At 44.6% G+C, this 14,445-nt stretch overlaps 1 protein-coding gene across 2 annotated transcripts in view; it reads right to left on the reverse strand.

Moving 5' to 3' along the window:
• BTRC (beta-transducin repeat containing E3 ubiquitin protein ligase) overlaps window positions 1-14,445 on the reverse strand; it is a 133,481-nt gene that overhangs the window by 16,053 nt on the left and 102,983 nt on the right. For both annotated transcript variants that reach the window (XM_074158882.1, XM_074158881.1), the window contains 3 exons: window positions 9,965-10,196; window positions 4,356-4,542; window positions 256-352 (listed from right to left, as the gene is read on the reverse strand). In XM_074158882.1, coding sequence (XP_074014983.1) covers window positions 256-352; window positions 4,356-4,542; window positions 9,965-10,196 — 516 coding nt within the window. The remainder of the gene's footprint in view (window positions 1-255; window positions 353-4,355; window positions 4,543-9,964; window positions 10,197-14,445) is intronic.

The raw sequence follows: 14,445 nt of genomic DNA on the forward strand, positions 1-14,445 counted from the left end.
AACGTGTAGAGACTCCATCTGCAAACAGCTCACTCAAACAATCCAACCCATCCTCTGTCTAAAGAAGCGGCGAAGCCTGGGGCTTTATGTAACTATCCCACATCTACAAACTCTGGACAAACACAGACACATCAGATTTAATGAAATATTTCATTAGAACGAAATATTCTCAGAATTTCAGCATCATGAATAAATCTGGGAGTTTAAAAAAACCCAAATCACCGAACACTATCACACCTGGAAGCTGCTTCTTACCTCTATGTCCTGTATAATTTTGGGGTAAAGTGCTCTGTAGAAAGAGTTGGGTGGTGCAGTCCCATCAGGAGGTTTATTTTTAAATAGATATTGTCCCCTGGAAGACAAAGAACACTCCCATTGAACACAAATCACGTTTCAGCATTTTGGAGAAAGGTCCTCCTGGCATTTTACAAATGGGTAACCACTGCTGAAAAGCTCAGACAGATTCATAGTCAACCTTAACTGACCCAGTAAGACGGGGTGGTTTCTTGTTTGCTTCCCCTGCAACATGTCAGTGTTGCATTTTGACACTGAAATACTCATGAAAAATCTGTGCCTAGTCACTCAGGGAAGGGAAATACGTTATCTATTACGGACAAGAGTCCGTTCAACTCAATAGGAGGTGAGAACGGCTCATGCCCACAACACACATAACCGTATCGGAGGTCACCTTTAAAATAGCATACAATAAAACCAAAAGAAGACAAGGAACCCTCAAACTCACCATGCAGTCAAAGCTAGCTTTTATCTGCATTAGCAGGAACGGTATGAGTTTCGGTACACGGACATTTTACTGCTACTGCTATATTTTGGTAAGCAACACTTCATCTGTGGTGCCTCCCTCATTTCAACCCTGATTTGGAATACTCATATCCCAAGCTAGATTTTTGCTCCAAAAAAAAATCCGTAAACGGCAATCACTACCTGCTGTGTAAAAAACTTTAATTCCTCATCCTGAAGTTAAGAAGCCACCAAACACGGTGTGGAAGCTAGTAAACCCCACCATGGGCGTGCTAACTGCTGTTCTGCCTGGCAACGTGCCTCACAAAATGGAGAGAGGCACAAATGCCTCCGAGTGTAATCCTGGCATCAGAGGCACGGAGTTTACGCTGGGCCAGCTCTCCACTTCTCCCTCCCTCGCTCCATTACGGCATAATTAATTGTTCAATACTTTCTTGTGTGTTTCTTTCCTGCCCTTTCCATACAGCGTACCTGGAAACTCATTTGAGAGGCTGTACGTTAGCTGCCCCGATGTAATGGAACTAGGCAAATCTCAACAACGCACCAAAATTTTTTGGTTATAAGGCAGTAGCAAACTATAGGACAAAACAAACAAAATAACAAATGCTCAAGAAAGGAACTTCTGATAATTCTTTAAATAAAGTACTTTAAGTACAACTTGAGAGAAAGGTGCTTTCCGCTTTGGAGAGAGCGATCACCTGAGTCTTCAAATACAGTGACCAGCATCCATTCATACGGGGACAAACACACGGGAAGAAGGGACACAGGGACGGAGGTAACCCACCGACCAGATGGGTGCCTATCTATTGCGATCCAGTCTGGAAGCGCATACAAGAAAATTAAAAATTATTGGCCCAGGGAGACAAAAAACGCTTTGGAGAATACAAGTAATACCTAGGACACATCCTGGAAGACTTGAGGTAGGTCTATGAAATCTGTATATAAGCCTGTTTGCCTGAAAACCTGTCAACCATTTGCAGCTTTACTAGCGGACCTAATTCAAGGTCTTGTTGCCACCAATAAGCCCTGCCTTGCTGCGTGTAGAGTCAGTTGTTTACCATTCAGTTAAAGGATTGCTTGGAATTTCCACGGCATCCCAGTGGCCGTTGTGCTGTGGCTCTGGGATAAAAGGAACTATTGTTTGCAGGTTTTGACGACCGGCCAATTCAATCAAGTATTCAGATGGACACAAACATGCCCAGACTTTAGGCTTCTGTTTTATATTTCTCTAAATCTGTGTCTCTAAATCTCTAAACCTTTATTTGTTCCCTGACAAGCTGTGAGTGAAGGCTTCCACGCTGCGGAACGGGGTGTTTCTGTTGTAAACCACAAGCTGCAAATGCTGAAATCGGGCAGCCCATGTGCAAAGTGAGGAGCTGTAAGCAAACACCACCAGTCACCTCTCATTCCAAACTGCCCAGCTCGTCACTTCCTTGTGCCACGCACCGCATTGGGCTTGATTACAAGCTACAATGCTCTATATGGCAGATGCAATGACAATGGATAATAGAATCCATTGATGGATGGATGAAATGGATCATGAGCCAGCAATGTGCCCTGCTGGCCAAGAAGGCCAATGGCATCCTGGGGTGCATCAGGAAGAGTGTGACCAGCAGGTCAAGGGAGGTCATCCTGCCCCTCTGCTCTGCCCTGGGGAGGCCCCATCTGGAGCACTGGGTCCAGTTCTGGGCTCCCCAGTTCTAGAAGGACAGGGAACTGCTGGAGAGGGGACAGCAGAGGGCTACAGAGATGATGAGGGGCCTAGAACATCTCTCTGATGAGGAAAGGCTGAGGGACTTGGGTCTTTTTAGTCTGGAGAAGAGGAGACTGAGGGAAGATCTGATCAACGCCTACAAATACTTCAAGGGTGGGTGTCAGGAGGATGGGGCCAGTCTTTTTTCAGTGGTGCCCAGGGACAGGACAAGAGGCCACAGGCACAAACTTGGACATAAGAAGTTCCACCTAAACCTGAGGAGGAACTTCTTTCCTGTGAGGGTGGTAGAGCCCTGGAAGAGGCTGCCCAGAGAGGTGGTGGAGTCTCCTTCTCTGGAGACATTCAAACCCCACCTGGACACGTTCCTGTGCAACCTGCTCTGGGTGGTCCTGCTTTGGCAGGGGGTTGGACTAGATGATGTCCAGAAGTCCCTTCCAACCCCATATCGTACTGTGATTCTGTGAGTAGAGTAACTGGGGAGGGTCTAAACAGAGAAAATCAAGAATGCCAAGAGGACAAGGACACACAGGATTACGGTTGGGTACTGCATCCAATATGTAGGAAACATGATCATCTTCCAACATGCAAAAGATTTCTGCAAAAAGGAGAATGAGGAACCGTTCTGTGTGTCTGTGTAGGCTAAATATAATGTGTCGAACTGTAGCTAGGAAGACAGCCTGGATTTTAGGAATATCTTTCTAACACTAAAGTTAGTGAAGCAGTGCCACTGCTCGCCCAGGCACAGCCTGGGAAATCTCCATCAGTGAAGGTTTTTAAGAACAACCCGAACAAACATCTGGCATGACTTAAGAGAAAACTAGCTACGCCTTTGGGAAACAGGAGGAACTAAACCTCTCAAGGTCCTCTTTGGACTTCCTGTGACCTCAACAACAGAGAATGAAGATAGAAGTCCTGGAGAGAAGGCGGCACTAAAATGGATGCAGAAGTTACCACTGTCATGCTTGTGTTTACTTTACACTTTTTAGAAACATTACACTATTGGAAGCAGATCGACATAGTATTTATTTCTAAAGGACGTTTCATAATCCTGATTTACTAACCTTTACTTCCTGAGACAAACAGTATAACAAAATTAACCGTAAAACAGGACTCTTTGTTTGCAACTCCGTATCTTTTTCTTTTTAATAGCAACCAAAATGCCTGAGCTGTCACTTTTATCTTGTTTATGAAATATTCATACCCAGCTTCCTTTCTGCCAACATCCTAGGGACACCCTTGGAAAAGAAAATTATGTATTAAAGGACATACCCCTGAGAGGGAAAGTTCTAATGAAATGTTAACAGAGCAGCTTCAAACTTGAGTGAGACCCACATTGTAGTAAGGCTATTCCAGATGATTATTAACTAATCTATCTGCATTTCTAAAGTCCCCTATTCTCCGCGGTACCTACCCTCAGCTTCCAGTTTGAAAATTAAACAGATATCTAATAGTGAAAATCTGCTGAGGAAAACAAACAGACCTATCAGGAAACAACTAATTCATAGCACATGCTGCCCCACTGCCACCCCTAAAAAAGCTCTTGTGTTCCAAACTGCTGACTAGTTGAGTACTCCCCTGGGGCGTACACAGCTTCTTAATTTGAACCCAATGACAGCTGGGCGTAAAAATCTCAGTCTGTGTATCTCACTTGTCACAGTGGGATAAGAGCGTGATCAGATGAGGAAGGTGAGGAAAAAGCCCCCACGTAGCCAAAACGATGCCCTAACTCCCCAGCCCCCAAATTTTGATTTAAGCAACTGTCAGGTTTGGAACCAACATGATGTTTCAGGGTGCTAAATAACCCTCTTCAAACACGGTTTGAAACAGGCAGCACCTACTGTCCTCAACGGGGGCAAAAGAGGTGAAGATGCAATTCCCTCACCATCCTCTCCTCTCTGACAAGCCCCTCCACAGGGAGTCTGTCCTGACCATCCTCTCGATGAGCTTCTTCCACAGCATGCCGTCCGATGTCACCCGGTACCACTCCTTGCACACCAGCTCAGCAGCACACAACGATTTGGCATCCAGGTATGACAGAATGTTCTCAGCAATGTGATCCAATCCCCGAGCTGGGGGAGGGAAAAAAAAAAAACAAACAAAGGGATTATTTGCTGGGGAGACATGGAGTTTAATACAACTCCCCTCGACAGTACAAAGATCCCCTCTCTTTCCATCTACTCCTCGGCATGCAGAGCTGGACCAAATGCACAGAAGAGCATTTGCAGCGAAGTTCAGGAGTGAACAGGGTTCTCCAACTTCCTTTGGATATAACACAACAAGTCATTAAAAATAATAAAGAATCCAAGAAGTCATTCCAATCTATTTCGATGGGTTTTAGCACTAGGGGGATATTCTATGGATGGCATTTCCAACTCAGCGACGCAGCCCCCAAAATCTCTCTATATTAGGACCATTTCTCATCTCACTGCTACAGCTGTTCTCATGTTCCAACGGCTCAAAAGCTGTTTTTGCTAAAGCAGTAGCTTTTAAACGTAATGAAGAAAAAAATATATATTCCCAATGTGTGCCCTGAAGGGTAGTGGTACCTTTAGACATGGGGGAGGGAAAGATATGCAGATGCAACGGGAAAGTGGAGAGGGAAGGAGAGGCTGCGTAAGAGGAAAGTGGAGCAGGTTTGCTAGTTTCATTTATTTTAGCGGGTGGAAGAAAAATATGCACCAAAACGGAACAATTTGCAACTATTTTCCAGTGTGAGTCCCAAGACTGGCTGGAGTGAAACGTAAAGCAATGGCCGGGTTAGCACCAAGCAGCCCCACGGAAAGTCTGCGTGGCTGGGGGCCGGGGCAGGTTACGCTACGTCTCTTAACTGGACGGATGTATCCAGTAAAAAAAAATGCCCTTCCCCGCTCAAATCTAACCACCAGCAAGACTTCAGGAAAATAAGATGCCTTTTAAATGAGACGTTGCACAAATACAGCTTCAGTTGGAGGCTGTTTAATCCACAAGTGAGACACACCGTCGAGAGATTATCTCACTTCACCAGTGAAATTTCAGAGCTTTTGTGAAAGTTGCAGTTTAGACCCCACCGTCCCTCAGGCACGATGTTGAAACCAACCAAAAAAGGAAGCATGGCAGATTGGTATTTCATGCATCTTCCCCCTGGTTCACATTTGGGACAGAGTTAAATACATCTTTTCTTGCTTTTAAAACAACAGCCTCAAAGACCAGGCTTTGGGGGAAAGACAGGGAAAGAAAAAGCAGCAAGTGTGTTTTTACAGTCCCGTGTCCGTCCTTCCGCACACCCAAACCGGGCACAAGCAGCTGATTCTGATCAGGGTTCAGGAGACACCAAAGGCCCAACCTTTGTTTTTGTTAACTGAAAGATCTCAAAATTATCTCCCAATGCAGGAAAACAAGAAAACTCGGCGTGCCTCCTCTCACTCCTTCCAAACATCCTAAATTTATAACACGCTTTGGGTGAGACGTTCTTGCCCAGCGTTTTATGCTTCCAGTCCTACGTAGAAAAAGCACGGGAATGGTACCACGCACAACCAGCGAGTGCAGAAAGAGGCCTGACATTTCTTATCTTTATAGATGCAAAATTAGATGTCAACCTGCAGAATAAAAGCATCAGCAGCCTTTATTATGTATTTAATCTGAAAACAAATATACAGCCACTATATAAAATTCTTTAAAAAAAGAGCGTTTGTAAATTTAGATTGACTCTACAGCTATTCGTGGAAAGAGAGATACAACGTTTTAGTGAAAGTAAATTGGAATTTGCAGGAATTCCACAATTTGGAAGGGCAGATACAGACATCGTGTCCCCCTGCTCCCCCCCCCCCCCCGACACCTGCAGCCCTGAGCTCTCTCCACTGGGTGGAAATAGCATATTTGCTTTCCCAGTCTGTGTTGCTTCCAATGGGCACAAAGACATTTACAGACCCACCAGGACATTTCCAAATGCCTGTGCAGTATCCATAGTGGTGGCTTTATGCAAGCAGCATGGCGAGGAATTATTTTATACGGGGAACAGATTGGTGGCTTTAAGAAGGAGCCAGCAATAAACTGAGCCCAGCAATCTTCACCCATAAGTCTGCCTTGGGTCCACCTGCCCTTTCTGCATCATCAGTAGCTGCACTTTAGATCTTGCTGCAATGAGGTGGTGTAACAACTACCTGCCTGAGCGTAAGCTGGTTGTAGAGAGATGGGGGTCGGTCTCTGCTCCCAAGTCACAGGCGATGGGACAAGAGGAAATGGCCTCCAGTTGCCCCAGGGGAGGTTCAGATTGGAGATTAGGAACATTTTTTACAAGGAAAGGGTTCTTAAGCCTTGGAATGGGCTGCCCAGGGAAGGGATTGAGGCACCATCCCTGGAGGGATTGAAAAGATGGGTTGACATAGTGCTTAGAGACATGGTTTAGTGATGGTTTTTATCAGAGTGAGGTTGATGGTTGGACTAGATGATCTGAAAGGTCCCTTCCAACCCAGACAATTCTATGATTCTATGATTCTAAGCCACCCTTTGCCATTGATCCTAGACCACTGGCAGAGAAGCAATAACTAATGTTTTGGTCTCTTCTTCCCACTTATGGTAAGTGGAAGGGCACAGCTATTTTGCCTGGCTGCAAACTCAATTTTATTATTAAGTTTCTTAGGAACAGCACAACTCACTGAGACGCATATCTAACAAAACATCACTTCCTTAAAAAAGAGAAATCTCTGCTCAACAAAGTTTCTGTTAAATCGATGTGAAACACGATTAACCATTCAAGTTGTCCATACCAACAAGAACATTTCAGTTATTTCACACATTAAACCCTTTTAAAAATTATTTTCCTCATAAAAAATGTTAAACAGCTTGGAAATGCTAAGCAGTGACCTTATTTTTCAGAAACAGAACAAAGTTTGTTAAGTACACAGTTAAGCTGCATTTTTCAAACAACCATAATTCTGTCCAAAGTACTGGGAAAACAGTCTGAGCCAATTTTACTCTATATTAGTAAGGGGTCCTCATGATCTAAAACTAACTTTAATTCTGGTCATTCTTTGGGACAGTGCTAGGAGGACAGAGATAAGATGCCTCATGATTTTGAAGTAGCTTTATTGTTTTATTTACTCGAGGGGGAGAGCCAGAGAGAGAATGAAGGAGTAAAAATGAAACCACAATACTGAACGCTTGAGAATTTCAGAAAGCTAAAAGATACTTACAGAGTTTCAGGGTTTGTTTTTTTTTTTGATTATGTGACTTAATTTGAAATTTTAGGTTCATCACTCTTTCCTAGGCAGCTTCTTACCCTACCCTTACCCATCCTGCTCATTAGAAACCTGCCTATGCACAGGACATCCTGCACAGCGTAATTCCCTGCCATTAATTTTCTCCCTTAGAGCTATATTCGCTAAGCCATTAGCAGTTTGCAAATATGCAAATCGATGCCCATACATTATTTAAGCACACAGTTCCCGCAACTATTCAGATACTCAGATGTGATTCCTATCTGTTCTGCAGCCTGAGAAAGTAAAATTAGCTGCTTCCTGGGGAACTGAAAAGACCACTAACAAATAACAGTATGGCCGGGAAATTTTGAGTGCCTCTGAGAATGTTTATAATATTTGCCCAAAATTTTCAGAAAAAGGCCTGCAGGATGAAATTAAGCAAGTGCAAATGAGACATGCTGGCTTGCTTTGATGGAGCTTTGTGGAGAAAGAACTGGAAAAATTGTGTACGGAACTCTATGTATACTTCCACTTCAAAAGTGGGGAAACCAACGAATGCACTTTCAAAACGCTCTCTGTTTTTCTGAAACAGAACAGCTCCACAAGTTATACTGCTGCTCTAAGTACACAAGATTATTGCCATTGGACAACTAAAAACTAACATAAAGCAGGTACTTAGCATAACTAAGATTTTTTTTTTTTAATGCTACAACAACCATTTGATTACTGGGCACAATGAGCTTAAAGCTCGAGTGAGTCTATGTATTTAACTTCATAGCAAAACTCCTGCGGTGCCTTTATGCTTTGTACAATTCACAGTTAAACATGTTATTTGCAATCTTTAAACCCTAGAACTTAAATTTCATGTTGAGAAATCCCTTCTGAAGAATGCGAATTCCAACAAATTGTCGTTCTTCAAAGGTATGAACAGAACAAGCATTTGGCAAGAAACTCCTCTCTTCAACTAGTGATTCAGCGACAACACCTGTGGTGCTTCTTGCTCAGGTCCATCTGAAACCAGGGAACTGTGCCATGGGAATGCTAATCTATTAACTCTATCTGTTCATCTACAGAGGTATGATCTACTGGTCTGGAAAAAAAATCCCAAAGAGCCAGGAATTTCTGGCTGGTTCTGAAGCTCTACTGCTGTATGTATTTGATCTCCCGCTGCCTCCGCTTTCCCATTTGTAAGACCGGGCCAATACAAAACTGCACATATACTATTTTATCATAGAATCATAGAATGGTCAGAGTTGGAAGGGACCTTAAAGATCATCAAGTTCCAACCCCCTGCCCTGGGCAGGGACACCTCCCACCAGACCAGGTTGCTCAAAGCCCCATCCAGCCTGGCCTTGAACCCCTCCAGGGATGGGGCAGCCACAGCTTCTCTGGGCAACCTGGGCCAGGGTCTCACCACCCTCACAGAAAAGAATTCCTTTCTAGTATCTAATCTAAATCTCCCCTCTTTCAATTTAAAACCATTACCCCTCGTCCTATGGCTCCACTCCCTGATCAAGAGTCCCTCCCCATCTCTCCTGTAGCCCCTTCAGGTACTGGAAGGCCGTTATAAGGTCTCCCCGGAGCCTTCTCTTCTCCAGGCTGAACACCCCCAGCTCTCTCAGCCTGTCTTCACAGCAGAGGTGCTCCAGCCCTCGGAGCATTTTCATGGCCCTCTGCTGGACCCGTTCCAACAGGTCCATGTCCTTCCTGTGTTGAGGACTTTATGTGTGCATTCTGTGAGATGCACCAACAGCCACAGCTCAGAACAGCTGTGATAATATTCTCAATGCAAAGCACTACAGAGGTGCAAAAAATAGAACGTTTCCATCCTTTAATCTTATGTCCTCCATTAGCAATAAACACATAATCAAAGTGATGGCTTCAGGAAGGAATTTTACTACGAAACAGAGACACAAAAGAAAAATCTAAGAAAAGGGGAAACCTCAGCTGAGCAACCAAAAAGAGTAGTGGTTTTAATTTTAAAAATTTTCGTTATTCATGCGTCGTTGTGGGCATTATGAGTACTATTACCTGCCCTGTGGCTTGCGATGACTGTCCTTACAATACATACATGGGCTACCACTTACTCCTAACCAAACCATGTTGGTATTAGATCGTGTCTCGAGAGACAGTGGGAATACAAACCAAAAGATTACCGCGTTTCATACTGGTACAGAGCTTTTCTTTCAAAAGCTATCATCTACTTTGCAAACTGACCCTAGGAAGAGACCTCTCCAGCAGGGTAGGTCAGAGAGGAATTAGTTTTCGGGAAGACAAGACAGAGGAGCAAGCTCCCTCCGCCTGCAGGAATTACCTGGCAGCGCAGTGATGAAGTCCCGCTGTAACATGGGTTTGAGGTACGAGTTTATATGCCCGTGCTGGTAGTGACACATCTGGGAGATGAGGTGCTCCACAAACTCCACCTGGTCCGACTCGGACCACTGTTCAAAATACTTGACGCAGAGCTCCTTCTCCTTCTCATAGCTCGCAGAGAGTTTTCTTTGCTTGGGCACGATCATGCTGGAAGTGCCATTGGCAAGTTTTGTCTGTACAGAGGAAGGAGAGAAAAACTCAAGTCATACATATGAAAAGAAGCTCAAGTTTTATGATTTTTTTGGGGGGGAAAAAAGCAGAAGGAAAAAAAGCATTCTGATACATCAAGTTGGCCGAGGCCATGTATCCCGTTTGGTGGTGTCAGCGGGAGAGCAGCCACCGTCGGCTGTGACCCCGTGTTATGGTTTGAGAGAACCCATAACAATCTATTGTCATTAGACAATTATTCTCTCACCCGATGACCCCTCCCCACCTGGAAAGGGGAATCGGGGAACACAGAGAAACACAAGGGTTGAAGTATAAATAGATTTAATAGACTAAGACTAAATAATTAACAATAATACTAAAGAACCAGTATTAATCCCAATACTGATATAAGATATACAGAAATTATACTCAGCCATCTGTATCAGTAGGAAGCCATGCGCTCCCAGCAGTGGACAGCAAATATCGGACACTGGGAGCGCAATGGCTTCAGGAGGAAGGGAAGGGCTCAGGGCTCCGGCACCAGGGCAAGGAGTTCTCTGGACCCACCGCCATCAGGGAGAGAGAGCTACGCAGCAAACTTTTCTAATTTATATTGGATGTGACGTTCATGGTATGAAATACTCCTGTTGGCCAGCCTGGGTCAAATGCCCAGGCCTTGCTCCTCCTTGTCCCTGCACCTGGCAAGGCTCGAAAACACTAACCTTGAATCCCATAGAGCCTGGCTGGCTATAAAGTAAATATTTTCACAAATTCAGACACTAGAGTCTTCTAAAAGCGTAATTTTCCCCAGCATTAGAAGAAAAGTTAGTCCTGTGGCTCTCAACCCAGGACACCTCGGCAGGACAACGCATCAGGTCCTGCCAGAGCTGCAGACAGAGGACTCCGGTGAGACGGGAAACCACGAGAGGCAATTTAACACAAACCCAGTTTTATTTACATCTTGCAGACAGTAAAATGCATTTGGATTCCTAATCTACAGTTACCAGTTACTTCAATGGACCGACAGAAAACTGCGCTTGTATTCTGTCGTTTTTTTTTTCCCTAAAGAATGGGCTGTTGCTAAAATTCATTGGAAATACATTAAATGGATGAGAAAAAAAAATTGATAGTACTTCTTTGGAGTATAAAATTGTACCTTGAGAGCAAAGCCAGCCAGAACACACCCTGATATTTGGTAAATACTTCTTTCCCAGAGTAAGAGATTTTCAGCTTTCGGAGCTGTTAATATCTTGTCAGAAGGACTCAGCTCAAAGAAGAGGTTCAGGGACAAAACAAAACACTGACATTTCAATTTACTACTTGATAGCAAGATATAATTTCTGCTTTCTAAACGATTTAACTGGAAAAAAAAAGTGCACATTTTGCATTGCAAGGATATCTTTTGTCCAAGTATAATGAACTGTTTGCTGGGAAATTACTTATTTTTTCCCACAGTGGTGAAACAGTTTGTATTAAATGCTGAAAACATGGGATTTTTCTCTTTCTTTGCAATGGTTTAACACCAGACAGCACTAGAACAACAGTCAGTATTATTACATCATTTTTATTTACAAAATACATTTAGAGGTGCTCTATTAATTATCGAGGAATTAGAAAAAAAATTACACATATCAAAATATACAAAACATTGATGAAAGGATTCCACATCTCTTTTCTACAAGGATAAATCCAGGCATTAACTCACCAGGCAACTTTATTGCCTCTAAGTGAAAAAACTAACACCGAAATCTCTCTGCAAATATATCTCTAATGATCTAAAAGAAATCCATGGATTAATTGATTTTACAGGAAAAGAAAAAAGCAACAAAAAAGCCTTTTTAAAACAAGTGCCAAACCAGTGGGTTAGTTAGACACCCCAAAATCTAGCTACCAAAACTGAGTCTGGAATGCAGCAATTCCCCATTTCTCAGGAGGAAATAATTCCTTTATTTCAATACATTCCCCAAGCCTGACAGCAATCCGGAGTCTGAAACACCAAAAACCTCATAATTTAAAAATTTACTCAAATCACCATTTACATTTCATTTTCTAAAGAAAATCCACCTAAATACCCTTTTCAGCATTTCCAGCAGAGCTGGACGGAGTGTAGAAAAAGAGAGTAATTAGCTGTCATTTTTAGCAAGTAGTTTCATCTATTTCTGAGTTATGGTTTGACTTTAGTTTCTCTGAGAACACAGAACACGGAGGTCGCATCATCAGGGCTCAATTCTGCAGCTCGGTGTTTTCAACCCTGCTTTGATGCCCACTCCTCCCTGTGAATCGCTCTGTGCGTCCAGTAAAATCGTGCGAGACAAGAGCTGTGACTGAGCTACGATACTTCAGTGAGAATCACAGAACCATAGCATTGTCTGGGTTGGAAGGGACCTTTCAGATCATCTAGTCCAACCATCAACCTAACCCTGATAAAAACCATCACTAAACCATGTCTCTAAGCACTATGGCAACCCGTCTTTTCAATCCCTCCAGGGATGGTGCCTCAACCCCTTCCCTGGGCAGCCCATTCCAAGGCTTAAGAACCCTTTCCCATGGAAAAATTGTTCCTAATCTCCAATCTGAACCTCCCCTGGGGCAACTGGAGGCCATTTCCTCTTGTCCCATCACCTGTGACTTGGGAGCAGAGACTGACCCCCCCTGGCTACACCCTCCTTTCAGGGAGTTGTAGAGAGCGAGAAGGTCTCCCCTCAGCCTCCTTTTCTCCAGGCTGAACCCCCCCAGCTCCCTCAGCCTCTCCTCATCAGACTTGTTCTCCAGAGCCCTCACCAGCTCCGTTGCCCTTCTCTGGACCCGCTCCATCCCCTCAATGTCTTTTTTGTGGTGAGGGGCCCAAAACTGGACCCATCCCTCGAGGTGGGGCCTCACCAGTGCCCAGTACAGGGGGACCATCACCTCCCGAGTCCTACTCACCACGCTGTTCCTGATCCAGGCCAGGATGCTGTTGGCCTTCTTGGCCACCTGGGCACACTGCTGGCTCGTGTTCAGCCGACAGTCGACCAACACCCCCAGGTCCTTTTCTGCCGGGCAGCTCCAGCCACTCTGCCCCCAGCCTGTAGCGCTGCAGGGGGTTGGTGTGACCCAAGGGCAGGACCCAGCACTTGGCCTTGTTGAACCTCCTCCCATTGGCCTCGGCCCATCCATCCAGCCTGTCCAGATCCCTCTGCAAAGCCTTTCTACCCTCCAGCGGATCAACGCTCCCTCCCAACTCGGTGTCATCTGCAAATTTACTGAGGGTGTGCTCGATCCCCTCGTCCAGATCGTTGATAAAGATGTTAAAGAGAACCGGCCCAAATACCGAGCCCTGAGGGACACCACTTGTGACCGGCCACCAACTGGATTTAACTCCATTCACCACCACTCTCTGGGCCCGGCCTCCAGCCAGTTTGTAACCCAGCAGAGAGAAGTCATGGCCTGTACAGCACTGACCGCAGGTGAATCACAGTCACTGGGCAGAAGGAAAGAAATACTAGCTTGGGCCAACCTTTTATATAGAGAGACCTGTAAAGGGACTGTGCGCTTGAAGTCCTAGGTGTGAAAGGCTGGAGTCATTCTAGCAAAGCCCACTGTAAGCAACAGCCTGGCAAAAAAATAATTACCAATGGACTGCACTGAACATCGGTCTTAAGGGATTCTGGCCATTTTTGCTGCAGTGAAGCTGCCTGCAGAACAGACACCCCTGTAAAAATGCTGGATTAAGACCACGGAGGGATGTTGTATCCTACAAGCTTGATCTCGTTTCATTTCTCATTTTGTTTGCTGTGCTTTGTCTCTACAAAGCATTTTTTAAAATCCTTTACTTCTGCCTTTTAATTTGAGAGACTGTGAAGTCTGACTAACACGCCGAGCTGGAGCAGAATAGACAGCGAATATGCAAAGACCAAAAAAAGGGCAACTCCTTTCATGGGGTGCCACCACATTCCGGCCCTTCCTTGCCTCCTGAACACCTTTCTCCTAGCAGCCTTCAGCTCCCCAATTACCTCTAAAACATTGGTTTGGGGTATCAAACAGAAGCTGCAGCATCTGCAAAAACAAGTAATGGCTTTTGTGTGTTCAAACAGATGGCTTCGATGGGACAAAGCAACCCATTTTGCACGGATCCCAAGTGAATAGAGGCCTCTTGGGTGGGAATAATGAGTAAATTAAAGAGTCCATTGACCAACGCTTGTAACAGCTCTGGATGTCAAACTCCAGGTTTATACACCGGGTCTGCTAAGAAAAGCACTATACGTGTTTCAGTGTTTATGGCTGAATTAGTGGACA

The sequence above is a fragment of the Numenius arquata genome, chromosome 15 (genome assembly GCF_964106895.1).
Source record: "Numenius arquata chromosome 15, bNumArq3.hap1.1, whole genome shotgun sequence".
NCBI lineage: Eukaryota > Metazoa > Chordata > Aves > Charadriiformes > Scolopacidae > Numenius > Numenius arquata.